Source organism: Penicillium antarcticum (genome assembly GCF_028974205.1).
Source record: "Penicillium antarcticum strain IBT 31339 chromosome Unknown utg000001l_segment0_segment0, whole genome shotgun sequence".
NCBI lineage: Eukaryota > Fungi > Ascomycota > Eurotiomycetes > Eurotiales > Aspergillaceae > Penicillium > Penicillium antarcticum.
Window position 1 is genome coordinate 2,477,995 of NW_026695299.1, and position 12,562 is coordinate 2,490,556.

The 12,562-nt window shown below is 45.0% G+C and overlaps 6 protein-coding genes across 6 annotated transcripts; 3 read left to right on the forward strand and 3 right to left on the reverse strand.

Moving 5' to 3' along the window:
* Positions 1-97: 97 nt before the first annotated feature.
* On the forward strand, positions 98-1,823 carry N7508_000933 (uncharacterized protein; the record flags this gene model as incomplete). The annotated part of the gene is made up of 3 exons (XM_058459018.1): positions 98-196; positions 256-909; positions 1,785-1,823. The coding sequence occupies 3 exons, from the start codon at positions 98-100 to the stop codon at positions 1,821-1,823; spliced, it is 792 nt and encodes a 263-aa protein (XP_058325240.1).
* A 1,086-nt stretch (positions 1,824-2,909) lies between these two features.
* Positions 2,910-3,137, reverse strand: N7508_000934 (uncharacterized protein; the record flags this gene model as incomplete). The annotated part of the gene is made up of 1 exon (XM_058459019.1): positions 2,910-3,137. The coding sequence occupies one exon, from the start codon at positions 3,135-3,137 to the stop codon at positions 2,910-2,912; it is 228 nt and encodes a 75-aa protein (XP_058325241.1).
* Positions 3,138-5,379: 2,242 nt separating this feature from the next.
* Positions 5,380-7,055, reverse strand: N7508_000935 (oleate hydratase; the record flags this gene model as incomplete). Its single annotated transcript, XM_058459020.1, has 2 exons — positions 5,380-6,445; positions 6,505-7,055. The coding sequence occupies 2 exons, from the start codon at positions 7,053-7,055 to the stop codon at positions 5,380-5,382; spliced, it is 1,617 nt and encodes a 538-aa protein (XP_058325242.1).
* Positions 7,056-7,644: 589 nt separating this feature from the next.
* On the reverse strand, positions 7,645-8,044 carry N7508_000936 (uncharacterized protein; the record flags this gene model as incomplete). Its single annotated transcript, XM_058459021.1, has 3 exons — positions 7,645-7,675; positions 7,736-7,889; positions 7,936-8,044. The coding sequence occupies 3 exons, from the start codon at positions 8,042-8,044 to the stop codon at positions 7,645-7,647; spliced, it is 294 nt and encodes a 97-aa protein (XP_058325243.1).
* A 1,673-nt stretch (positions 8,045-9,717) lies between these two features.
* On the forward strand, positions 9,718-10,452 carry N7508_000937 (uncharacterized protein; the record flags this gene model as incomplete). Its single annotated transcript, XM_058459022.1, is given in 4 exon segments — positions 9,718-9,743; positions 9,811-10,051; positions 10,071-10,340; positions 10,354-10,452. The coding sequence occupies 4 exon segments, from the start codon at positions 9,718-9,720 to the stop codon at positions 10,450-10,452; spliced, it is 636 nt and encodes a 211-aa protein (XP_058325244.1).
* Positions 10,453-11,900: 1,448 nt separating this feature from the next.
* N7508_000938 (uncharacterized protein) lies at positions 11,901-12,239 on the forward strand (the record flags this gene model as incomplete). Its single annotated transcript, XM_058459023.1, has 1 exon — positions 11,901-12,239. The coding sequence occupies one exon, from the start codon at positions 11,901-11,903 to the stop codon at positions 12,237-12,239; it is 339 nt and encodes a 112-aa protein (XP_058325245.1).
* Positions 12,240-12,562: the final 323 nt, after the last annotated feature.

The window sequence follows — 12,562 nt, forward strand, 5'->3', positions numbered from 1 at the left end:
GAGCGAGGTGTTTACTATAAGAATAAGGATTAAGATCTATGAAGAGTTAAATGTTCACTTCGAGTCTCTCAATAACTTAAGTCGCTCAACATTCAAAATGCAGTTCCGAGGCAATATGCAGTCGTTAGTCCTCCTTCTCATCGGAGCCATGATTACCCAGGTCTCGGCTATGAATCTGGGAGGCCGGCCTTCGACGGTTCGTCGGTTCAAATTTTTTATTAGTGCTCCACTTATACTGATACTTTCTAGGATCAGCTCTCAGGTTGTGGCAATGAAAGCCTTGCGCTTGGGGAGGATTGTGCAGAGGGATCAAACGTCAAACGATCTATCACGGACGTCAGCCAGTATCGTCCTCCAGAGGTAGAAGCGATCCAATGGATTAAGAAGTGGACTGTTCCAAACACCCGCACGGCAAGCGGCAATAAATGGTCAACCACATCTCTACCATCCGCTCTCACAGTATGGAATGGATATGATTCGAAGATAGCCCCGGCCGCGTGGGCTGCCGCAATTGTCACTAGACGGTCCTTAAGCCAAGGGATATTTCGCCTAGGTCTTGCCAAGTCCTGGCTCAATGGAATGTGGGGCGTGCAGCAGAACGGTGTCAAAACTGCTACAGACCTTGCGGCTCGAGCTGAGAACATCTATCAACATGTCCATCCTTCAGAGTCTTCGTACCAGGCTGTGCTCAAAAACACTCTAATCGTTTCCGGGTTCCCTGCCAGATCAAGCGTTTACAAGAATGTGATGCGCTGTATAGTTACGGGTCAGGGGAAGTTTGTGCCAGCTAATCAGCTATCATCTGACTGTGCAGGTCTAGTTAGCACGTGGTTAACCAGAAACCACCTCGTGGGATTGACACTCGCTATTAATGTCAAGTCGGATTGGCTTTCCAAGAACCTCGCTGAGGTTGGTGTCTTGGCCCGCTACTTTGACTCGAAAATCTCAAACTCAGGTCCAAAGAGTGCGCCTGCCAGTTCCCTACCCTGTATTGAATTCTGTGAACCCTGGCCGGGCAATGATGACAATAAAATTGTATTATCACAACGACCAGTACGATGTCCAAAGTGGCTCAACAAGCATCCTCCTGGTTCCAATGATTGGAAGTCGTATTACGATCAGTTTTGGAAGGAAAGGGGAAAATTTCATGGATGCAGAGATGGCTTGTATGTTTCCATCTGAGCTCCAAATGATGGATTAAAATGATTTAATTTGTACTCATGGTTATTAGATATATATCCCCAGACCTGAAGGAGGAGTATGATCTCGACTTCCATGGCCCCTTTACGCCTTTGCTTATACATTGTGCTAACTTCCTCGTTAGGATAGTTCTCTTTGCTATGTGTGACAGTTCAGTAGATGAATCAAACGCTCATGAAAAGTGTATCGCCAACCTTGCTCCCACGGCCTCGTCTGGATGTGTTGGTGACTGTCCAAGCCCGGGCGTGGCTGCCTCCTAATCTCGCTGCCTATCCCACGAGGGTAGGATGGAGTCGATTTAAATTAGGGTTTTGCATTTAACTATGGGAGAAAAAGTGGGGACAGGCTGGGTCACAGATTATTTGCACCATGCGAGTCGCGAGAGCGATAAGGCTCAATACTTCAGAAGTTATAATCCTAATATCACCCTTGCAAATTTGATGGCGAAGCTCGAATCTAAAAACACAGAACTGAAAAGCCACTTAAACTTTATACACGTTGCGGACTTTAATTCCAAATATGAGACAAGGTGGGAGAAGGATGATAATTAGTTGCTCAGTATCCACACAAGTTCTTTGAAATAGGACATCAAGCCTGCTACAAAGAGCAACGTAATAAAATGAGGCTCTGGGGCTTATTGGATTTCGTTTGGATGGTTTCGGTGGCTTTCTATGGTTGTTGTTGGGTACTTTCTCTTGCTTAGCCAGAATAGATGGCAAGCCGTTCTTTCCACATTTTGTGGTCGAGTGCTAAGGTTATGTAGGGTTGTAGTCACTCAACTTTTCTATAAAGATATGTGATGACCATGTTTATGTGATGACCATGTTGGTTAAGGAATAATTAAGACCCCTTTCGCGTAATATCAGTTCCAACAAAGTCCTCTCCATTCTAAAATACATGGCTTCAATTTTAGGTAACCCTTACACGCCCTCTTAAGTCGAAAGCATGTTCCTGATAGTTGTTTCAAGCTGCTCAGGCTCGCGGCCAAATGTCTGAGCCAGATTTGAGGTAAATGCTACATGCTCGCCATCGTGGATCCCAGCAAAAGCAGTCGCCCAGAGAGGCTTCCAGTTGCCACCACCATATGTGAGACCAGTCTGGACCTATGGTTATTTGACGTACTCGGCCACATGTACCTGGCAGACCCTGATTGGCTTGTTGAGCACGCAGCTGAATACATCTGCTGTTTCATTGTGAGACAAAGCATGAGGGCCCGAGAAAAGTACGGTGTTGTTTAAAAAGGAAAAAGCAGCGGGGTCTTCGGCGTGTTGTGCAATAACTTTTGCAGTTACTTCCACTAACTCATCTTGCTTAGCCCAAGCAATGCCAGGGCCCAGCCCATCGTGAGGGATTCATATCTCGTTAGAAGAAGCTATTGAGATCAAATAAGGTAGCATAAAATGAAAACGACTCTAAATATGAACCTTGGCGAACGACAGTGTACGTGAACTGTGGGTTCTGGTCGTGTAGCTGAGCCAATTACTTCTCCGTCGCAAGGTGAGCAAGCAAAAATTGGGCCTTCGATATCTCCATCACCAGCAAACGAAAGAGATGAATAGAATAGACTATATGCTTCACGCCACTCTTACTAGCCGCATCAATCGCGGCTTCATATACTTATAGAACCAGTTTAGCTCCTAGGCGCCACCAGGTTGTAGCAGGGGTGATACAGCCACCTTGAATCGATACTCATTTTGAATACTAGCATACTAAATCAAGTTCAGAGACGAAATTCCATCAAACAATTGGTCCAGTGTCGGGGTATTGCCGTAATAGGCCGTGCGAATAATATCACCAACGGCTTTCTCTTTGCAGAGTTTCTCTGGGCTGCGAGCGACGAGCACCACATCATTAGGTGGGACTTGTTCGAGAAGTTGTCTTAGGGTACTGCCTCCAAGGCCTCCAGGGGCTGGGAATATGCCGAGCCTGGTTGCCATAGTTGAGAAACAGTTGGTAAATAAGAAGCCGAATGGAGCTTATTGTATCGTTCTTATAACCAGCAGACGCATGATAAGGCTTTAAAAGTCTCCGGCTCGGGTGAATTAGATATTGACTTCTTGGTGTTACTCTAATGGCACCCACGTCTTCCTGGTGGAACTCAACAGCTGATTAGGCAATACTTCATATGAAGTTTCTGCACGATAACGACATCATATGAAGTTGCTCGTAATGAAAGTTTCGCCTCATAGTCCACTGTGGCGCAGAATAATCATCCAGGACTTCTTGACAGGTGAAAAGGAAGCAATGATAGATATTATTGATGAAGAAGGATGGAGAGAGGAAGAAGTCCTGCTTTCCAAGCTAGGTAACTAGATACCTCAGGTCCTGGATCACCTGACAATAGTGTCATGTGATCTCGACAGGACTCCTCCAGAGGCGGGTGATGCGTGAGATCGGACTCCGGTGGGTTTAGACCTGAGATTTGTCAAAGAGGGGGCTCACGACAGCTCAAAGTCACGGCATGATGTAGTCATAAGAGATTTCATTCACCCCGAACTCTCATAAAGCAATATACAGGATACACCACTATATGACGTATGGTGTAAGCGAGTGGAACAGCTAGAACACCACATAAGCCACTTATGCGCTAACTGCTTGGCGGCACCATAACAGATGAAGTGTACATATATCGAATGCAGAATGCTAAATCTCTCTTAGATAGAAGAATATGAACCGTACTGTTCTGTGAAATATATCTATGAAACCCAGACCATATTTCACAAGAGAAAGCCCCTGTAAGTAAAGCATCGTAGAAGTTACTTTGCCAAAAAGTAAAATGCCAAGCGAAGATTAAAACTTAAATGGTGGCCATAAATCAAAATATCAGATAGTGAATGGCCAAGTTTCCAGGAGATTCACTGGTACCGCACACTCGACTGTGGCACAGTCAAGATGGTAAAGCGTGGACTGGCAAGACAAGTAGCTTTATAATACTAATGGATAAAGTTGCAGGAAACCTTTGGTAATACTAAGTGGCTATTGACTCAATATCGGATCGTGAACAAAACCAACGTTCAAAACATGAGCATGTAATAACTCTCAGTGTACCACAAAGCCTTAAATGAGAAGGCCGTGGAGGATATGATCGGCAGCCAACATTCCTTTAACGGATCCAGCCAGTCACTTTTATTCAATATGACCCTAGCCCGTCACTCTTAGTGCGTATCTGAGGTGGCATCAAAAGAAGTAGTGATGGGAAAACGAAGGCATGGGTATTAACAGACCTCAACTAGGATAGGCACCTGTGTCCATCAACTTTTGGTATCAAGAAGAGCATGTAAGTGATAACTAGGACCCGAGAAGTGTCCTCCAACCTCAGCCATTTCCTCGAGAAACTAATCATTTCTTCGCGAATTCGAGTAAGTCTTGCATTTGAGGCGTCTAATAAATTCTTCCCCTTTGACGCAATACTGAAATTTCCACTCTATCAACAATAATAGAATACATCATGGATCTGCAAGTTAGACAATACCTGTGAGAGATGTGATTCCCAGCAGATTCACCGTGCTGCCTATGTCTTTCAATCAAAGAGACAAACAAGGCTTGGGCTTAGCTGGTCAAAGCGTATTTTCTATGCGAATATCTCTGTTCACTATAGCAGCCGACTGAGCTAATCCACTATCGCTCCCGCCCATATACGTATGCCACATTCCAATGAGTGGAATTTTATTCCCATCATCAGATCATAGTATCGAACCAACGTTATATTTCGATGAATATCGATGGTGGGATAGAAAAAACATGATGCTGGCGTAATACCGAACATGCTTTAAATAACAATGTTTTGAAAGGTTGCGAAATTATACAAAATTGAGCTTCTGTGACGATTGAGGTTTTGGGGTCCAAGGTTCCCCAACCTAATGCCGCGATCTAGTTCTGAAACAAAGAAAGTTAGGTCAATTAGCTTCGACCGAGTCCGGCATATTAGCTATCGACTCTAACTAACGGTATCCTTAATCTGGTACTGATGTTTCCCGCACTCTCATATTCACGTTATGTTGAATTGGCAGTATATGTTATGAATACTGGCCATTGGAAGGCATTGAAAACCGGAACACAGGAAGTTTGGCAAACAAAAGCACTCGTCCAGACTGTGAAAACGCGGCAGGTTTCTGATAGAAATTACATACAAAGAGAGACCCCGAGAGAAGGTAACCTTTCCGCCTTACTCAATACATGTCAAATTATCAAATCAAATATCTCGAGGAGTAAGCTCTTCTTGAGCTTTTCTGGTTTCTCCGGCAAGCCCATTAACTCAGTCACAGCAATCTGTCCCCCGCGCACACTATAATCCATGTTCAAAGTGGTGTCATCCATAATCTCGACAAATTGGCCAACGCAAGCAATGTTACCAGTATTATCCGGAATGACTTGCGGACGGCTCCTATCGCCACGTGTTAGGAATGGAGCAGTGCCCAAAGGCATTCCGCATGGAATGGTTTTAGAACTGGGTAGAATGGACTCGATAGGGAATCTGAGCCAGGAGAGAACCTCTGTAAGAATCTCCTCCCCACAACACTCATACATTGGCTTTTTCACGTAGTTTCCCTCATTGAGTGGACTCAAGGCATAACCACAGACAATATTGACATCGTTTGCCTGGCCATGGAAGACGGGTTGGTGAGGGATACTGAGTGTAATTGACCAGTTGGTTTCAGTCAGTGTCACTAATGCACCTGTCCCTGGCCGATCGTGGGTAAGCGTCTCATATAATTTCATAAATTCGGGGCCCTTGAAAGTGGTGGTAAAGCATTCCACGGCGGACCTGAGACTCTGTGATAGAAAGTTAGTGGGGTCTCCGAAGTTAGGAGATACCTGAGAGAGTTTCTGCCATAAGCGCCAGTCGCAGAGCATCCGATCTTCCCATCCCGAGGACAAGTTTGGAGGTGGAGAGTTGTTTGTCCCTAAAGCCGCACCACTGCTGGTTGCTCCCAAAGTGATGACCACAACATCAGTAGGTTCTATTCTGACGTAGTGCTCTGTTCCATCTTCGAGTAGCTCAATCTCAGTGGCTATGTGTGGCTGTTCCTCACGATTTATTCTGATATTTGTCACTTCGGTATTGAAGCGGAAGTCGATGCCTTCATTGTTTAGATAGGCTGTAATGGGCACTATAAGAGACTCGTAGAGATTGTACTCCGTTCGATTCGAAGTCTTCAAATTATTGAGGGACTGAATATCCTCTAGGTATTTTCGAAGATGCCTGTGAAACTCAACAGCACTATGCCACGGCTGAAGTGAGAAACTGGTTATTATATTAGCAAAAGAGGGATTGCCAGTATTTTGACTGGTGATGCCGCTTACGATGTGGCCCAGAGCATCCAGAATGTTGTCTCGAAAAAAGATTCATCCATCATATCCTTGATGGTATGCGACCCAAGCATCTTCTCACTCTCCAGCATAAGTCTTATCAAAGCCATTCGATTCTTCACTCCAATGTGGATGCCTTTCGTATCAACCGCTTCTGGGCCCGACTCTCCCTGCTTGAGTGCTCTCGCAAGAGCATAGTCCTGCGGGGGTGGCCGTTGGAATTGCCCAGAGCTCCGGATCGCATCCAGAATCGATTTATTAGCTTCGGTCTGGCTTGGGACAGCAGAAAGGAGCTTCTCCAAGCAACTGCCGTAAAAATGCGGATGGCATTCAAACGGAAGAAAATAGCCATTTTCTGCATCGCCAGACGGGTTCATTCCACCCCCAGACCCGGAATGTAGATCCAAAATGTGGATGTTGGCGGCAGGAACTTTGGCATCATTGATTAAGTGCACTGCTGCTGAGAGGGACGCGATACCACTGCCAATCAGCCATGCCTGAGTGTGGTTCGGCTCGCGATATGGTCGGTGTAAATGGGTTGTCATGTCGAAGGATGGTGAGTTTGGACGCGAATTGTGAATTTGAATCAAACACGACAGGTTATCGTCATATATTTCTCTTTCCATTTGCCAAATTTCCTAGCTAATGCATGAGTTGATGGATAGCAAATGTTGATTAAGTACTTTTCAAATTGTGAACAATATGCGTCATGACTACGTATAATTTCTACGCTTCGGCCGTGATCATACGAGGCAGTCTTATCGTCATCATATTTTTATCATACGATACTCTGCTGATTATATGAGGTTTAGTTCCCCAGCGGATGGCAAGGTGGAAATAGCCAAGTCAATTCTACTAGCTCAAAAGAATTTGATAATTCATGGACCACTACAGTCGATAGCGAAATCAGCTTCTTCCCGGGCACCCAGCTCAGCGGGACCCTGAAAAAGTTCAACGGGCCCCAGGAAATTCTGACTAATCCTGGGTCCCGTTGAGGTCCGGAACCTCATTGGGACCCAGGACCTTATATTATATAATAATATTTGACATAAATAGACACTTACTAGCTCCGGAATGATCCTGACGGATATGAAGACGTATTAATAGCCCGTCTAGGAATATCATGCCGCATATCTATGCTAGGGGGTTCATAACAATATCGCATCTATTTCGCGTAAGATCAGTATTTGCCAAGTATATGCTGTTACGCTGTCTCATAACTTACACGCCAATGTTCTCCTTGTTCAAAACCACGGTGAGGTTTAGGGGTGGAGTAGCGATAATATCGGCAGTCTTGATGTCGTAGTTGCGAGCACTACCTGCTATGGCTGTATGATATACAGCGGGCTTCCAACCAGGGTTGTTATTAGGGATAGGGCCTATATATGGTTAGCATATGTTATGATATATCATGTCATAACATACTATAAGCGTAACCCGTGAGAGGATCGGGGTTTACTACATTTAAGACTGAGTTGTTGTCAAAGTCGGCTCGGGTTAGGCCGAGGCCCGGAAAGACTCCAAGATTGGCCATGTTGATCAGCTAGAGATGCTTAACATATGCATAACATATACAACAACACGTCAAGAGATAGAGGAGACGGACTCATACCTGATGGAAGGAAGATAGGTGGGAGATAGATGAAAAAGGGAAAAGAAACAGCAAGGTGAAGAGGAAATCAAAACAAGCATATAGGATGAGTATATTGCTTTCATAGTAATATGCTCCTGCTTTGTTTACCCAAATATATATTTCTGCTTTGTTAACAAACTACAAAAATATTTCAACTTCAAACAAACATGCACTACTTTTGCAAGTAAACGGCAGTGGATAAATACATAAATCACATAAAATAAGGATAAAAGTTCAACGGGACCCAGGATTAGTTAGCTGCTCTCTGGGTCCCGTTGAACTTTTTCTGGGTCCCGTTGAACTGGAACCCGCTTCTTCCCTAAAGATAACTTTTATTTTCTCGGGCCCCACTGCCAAGGCACTAGTGCGAATATTTATTTAGCGGACATCAATATAAAAGTCAACGGGTTAAGGTATTGATCGATATTCAAAACCGGAGTTGCAGTTCCAAATTTACAATACTTTACACATGAATTGTGTTTTGATTTGGGTCGATTTGGGTCTACTCGAGTATTTGGGTGATACACGTGACTGTATTTATCTTTATGGAATTGGCTATTGAGACCCACCGGTAGTTGCGGCCCTCAATTTACTGATTGGAGGAACAATTTGGCAGCAGACTCTTGAAAGCACCATTGAATCCAGTAATTTACTTTCAATGAAATCACCACGTACATGTCAATTGAATATATATTGTCTCAAATTTTTTTTTTTGTTTGGATTTTATTGGGAATAAGACGCAGGTTTGTGTGGGCCCTCAAGATTAGATGCTGACGTTTACCCTTAATCGGGAATAGAGGTCGATCATACATATCCATGTAATACCGTTGAATATCAGACCCACATGCAAACAGGACAAACGTTAATATGGAGTGAAACCGAGCTGGCTTTGTTGAGCGGGCTGCCCTTTGCTGGTCTTCTGACTGCGTTGCACTCCCCAGGGCATCATCACTACTCAACGAAGCCAAGTGAATACCGTATGACCTAGCACTCTCATTTTTTAGTGCCATTCATCTTCCAGCACGTGCTACTCCCCTCTTCTGCTCTTCGCGGTCGCTCTGTCCAGGTAAGGTTTATCGGAAACAGATCGAAATGAAGGATTAGCTCGAGTGTTTTTTTGTTCATGATGATTAATATTGATAAATCTTGAATTAACAGCTCCACAAATATGAGCTGTAGCCCATTCTATGCTCACGATGCCCCGCTATATGACTCCTAAATCAATCCGATCAATCTCCGCTCTTTGCACCAACTCCAGGATATGGCGTTTTTCAAACCACATCTGTGATGATTTCCGCGAGCCCCGAACGTCGCTCGGATGACAATTTTTCCTCGCAGCATCAAACCTAACAACTGAGCCAGATTCCACTGCTTCAATTGACCGAGTGGGAAGAAGGAAGGTTATATGATGAACCACCACTACTATATGTTCGGGCTTTTGCCGACCAGCTTGCCATCGACATAAGAAACACCTCCAATGTCTCAAACATCGCAGATATACCCTCGGAATTTTTGGATCATTTGTTGAAGGCATTCACATGGAAACTGCACGGAGAATCTTCATTCCCATTTCAATGGGAAGCGGCCGTCACTCTTCACCGTAAGCGAAAGTATGTATCCATTAACATCGGTTCAAAAGCACCCAACGCGATAACATTTCCATCTAGGCAAATTATTGATTACGTGAAAACGGGTCTCCAAGATATAAGTTTAGAAGGTCATGGTATGGAAGCTCTCGAGGGGCCAGGGAGTGATGAAGAGCTACCAGAGCGCCGGCCATTTGAGAAGGACCCGAATGAGGTTCTAGAATGGGTTATCAATACTGAGCCATCCAGCATGAAGGAGTTTGACCAAGATCCAAACATGTCTAACATCGCCCCAGGGGGGGGTCGAATCCCATTTGCCAGAGTACGAAAAGTTTATCCAGGAATCGATTGCCTATAAGGATTGGCTACTTTCCAATATACGCCAAATTGGTCGCCTGGAATCTGGAAATCCTGATCTGATGATTGGCATAGGAGTGAAGGTGCGATCCCGACTAGGAGCATTCAACTCGCTACGCAAAATGAGCCATCGAAGACAGCAATCCTTGATAAAGATGACCTTCAACCTTGATTGGGATCCCGCACGTTTCATCCACGACCAAGATAGTCACGACCAAAGGTTGGCCTCTCCTCAAAATGACCTGGAAAACGTCGTTTGTTTAACAGGCTCATGGAACAATGCACAACCTGCAACTGTGGTGGAGTACATGGGTCAAACGTGGCCTGGAACTGGGCAGTACATCATTACCTTGTTACAAGAGTTGATTCGTCTTCCGAAGGGCCAGGAATGTTCTTGTAAGGCCCAGAACTATATGACGGACAAATATAATATTGATTCTCATTTCTCTCTAGATCAACTGCCAGAACATGGCTCATCTCGACCCAATATCCATGGTCTGAAGAATGCACAACTCACAGCGTGTATTCTACCTCCATCCTCATGTTCTATTACCGCCACCGGTGACAGATATCTACTTTCTGAGATAGCTGAACAGATTGGATAGCTAGCTTTGGCTCTGCGATCATCAAATCAAGGCGCGGTAGCATGCTACCCTTGCGTTCAGGATTTCGATTTTAGCGTCAGAAGCGGAGAAAAATCAACAAAAACGGTAGTGGGGTCATGCTCCTTAGTATTCGAGTTCGAGAAAGGGATCAAAACGATGAATGCAAGTCATGGGTTCTACTCCCACTCAGGCATCCACAGCGAAATCTTAGTCCGAGGCTACCCAATCCGAACGGGGCTTGGAATTTGTATTGAGAAGGCCAGTGAGGATCGCAACGCGCAGGATCAATGCAACGGTTCTACAATGCAGGCGGATTCGGCTGAAATCCATCTTCCCATACTTTTAAGTGGAGGCGAGAAGCATTTGCGTGGACAGTCAGCCTACAAGAAAAGAAGTTGGGCAATTTACATCTCCCGGTGTCTTTCCTGGTTAAGAACAATTACGAGGCCACGGCTGAAACCCGGTCATCATCGAATTGAGTGGCAGTGTGTAAGTGATGTGTTGCAATACTGGTCAAAAGAACAGGACCGTTACTGTTTCAAGGACAAGAGATTAATGCTGATGGGCAACAGGATTGTGGGGTAGACCTGTATGCTGATTTTCTCAGCAGCGATACAGATAATCTCGATAAATTGGCTTTCTCCTTACAGAACCCTGGACAAGAAAGCACCAATAACGCTTCGGATATTCCATGTGACTCAGCAAACCCTCCAATCCATGATAAGCCTGAAGACTCCCGACCAACAGGCACCAAAGCGATACTGAGACCGCTGGGCAGCTTAACAACAAAAGGTAACCATGCTGTTGCAAGTTCTGGTAATATTTTTGAATCCGGTGACGGGCGAGCAAGATTCCTAGCCCTCTGTGTCAACACGGGCGCCATATACAAGACCTTGGCAGAGATTGAGACATCCAACGTGAAATCCGATGCAGTCGCTTTTAGTAAGCTAAAGGATGAGTATCTCAAGACAAGAGGACTGCGTTCACGATTCAGATTTCAGATTAAACCAATAACTATTGAGTTCATTCAGGTAAGGCATTCAATCATTCTTGGTCGGCATGTGTCACTGCTAGTTACTTATAGCTGCTTAGTTTACACTTTGGAATCTCCGAGGTGGTTATATCTCTGTTTGCGATCGGCCAAACTGCATCCCTCCGGACAACTGCTATGAATATGAGTTTTCTAGACCCCTAAAACCCCTCCCACCAATGCCACCGGAGATCTTCATCCACTATCTCGAGCATGGTGAAGGAGACTTGAACCCCGTGCGAAACGATTGGCTTCCTCGTTTGCCTAAGCGGAAGGAAAAAAGAGTGATTGACTGTGATGAGGCGTGCTTCGGATGGGGAATGCACGTTATTGAAGGACCGAACCGCGAGGTGATCTTTTCGATGATGATGATCACGATTCTTGCCAGCGTTTTGACTGGCGTGCTATGGTCAACTCTTCGAGATGATCTTCAAGGGGGTACGGGGATGGGCGCCCTCATTGTGGCTCTCCCACCCGCAATCCTGACGGCATTTTTGTTTCGTTTAGGGGGAATATAACTCGATACTTCAATGAGACTTATGGAATAAACACTTGAAGCTTGACGCATAGTGCTGGAAAGAGATTAATTTAGAAGATGAACTGAGAGGCGGCCAATACCACCAAGACCGTTCAGGACAGGCGTATCCAGGACATCACTCGTCCTTGTATGGTAATCCAGATAAAATCGCGAATCTGGTGACGTAACAAGTTGGGGATGGGTTAAGTTATAAGTAGGCCTCGGGATGAAATACCTCTTTTACGCTAGTACCTTGTCAGTGGGGCCTAGAAAAAGAAACAAAATAGTAAGGGCGGGAGCAAATGTCGCTAGCGCTGTACATTG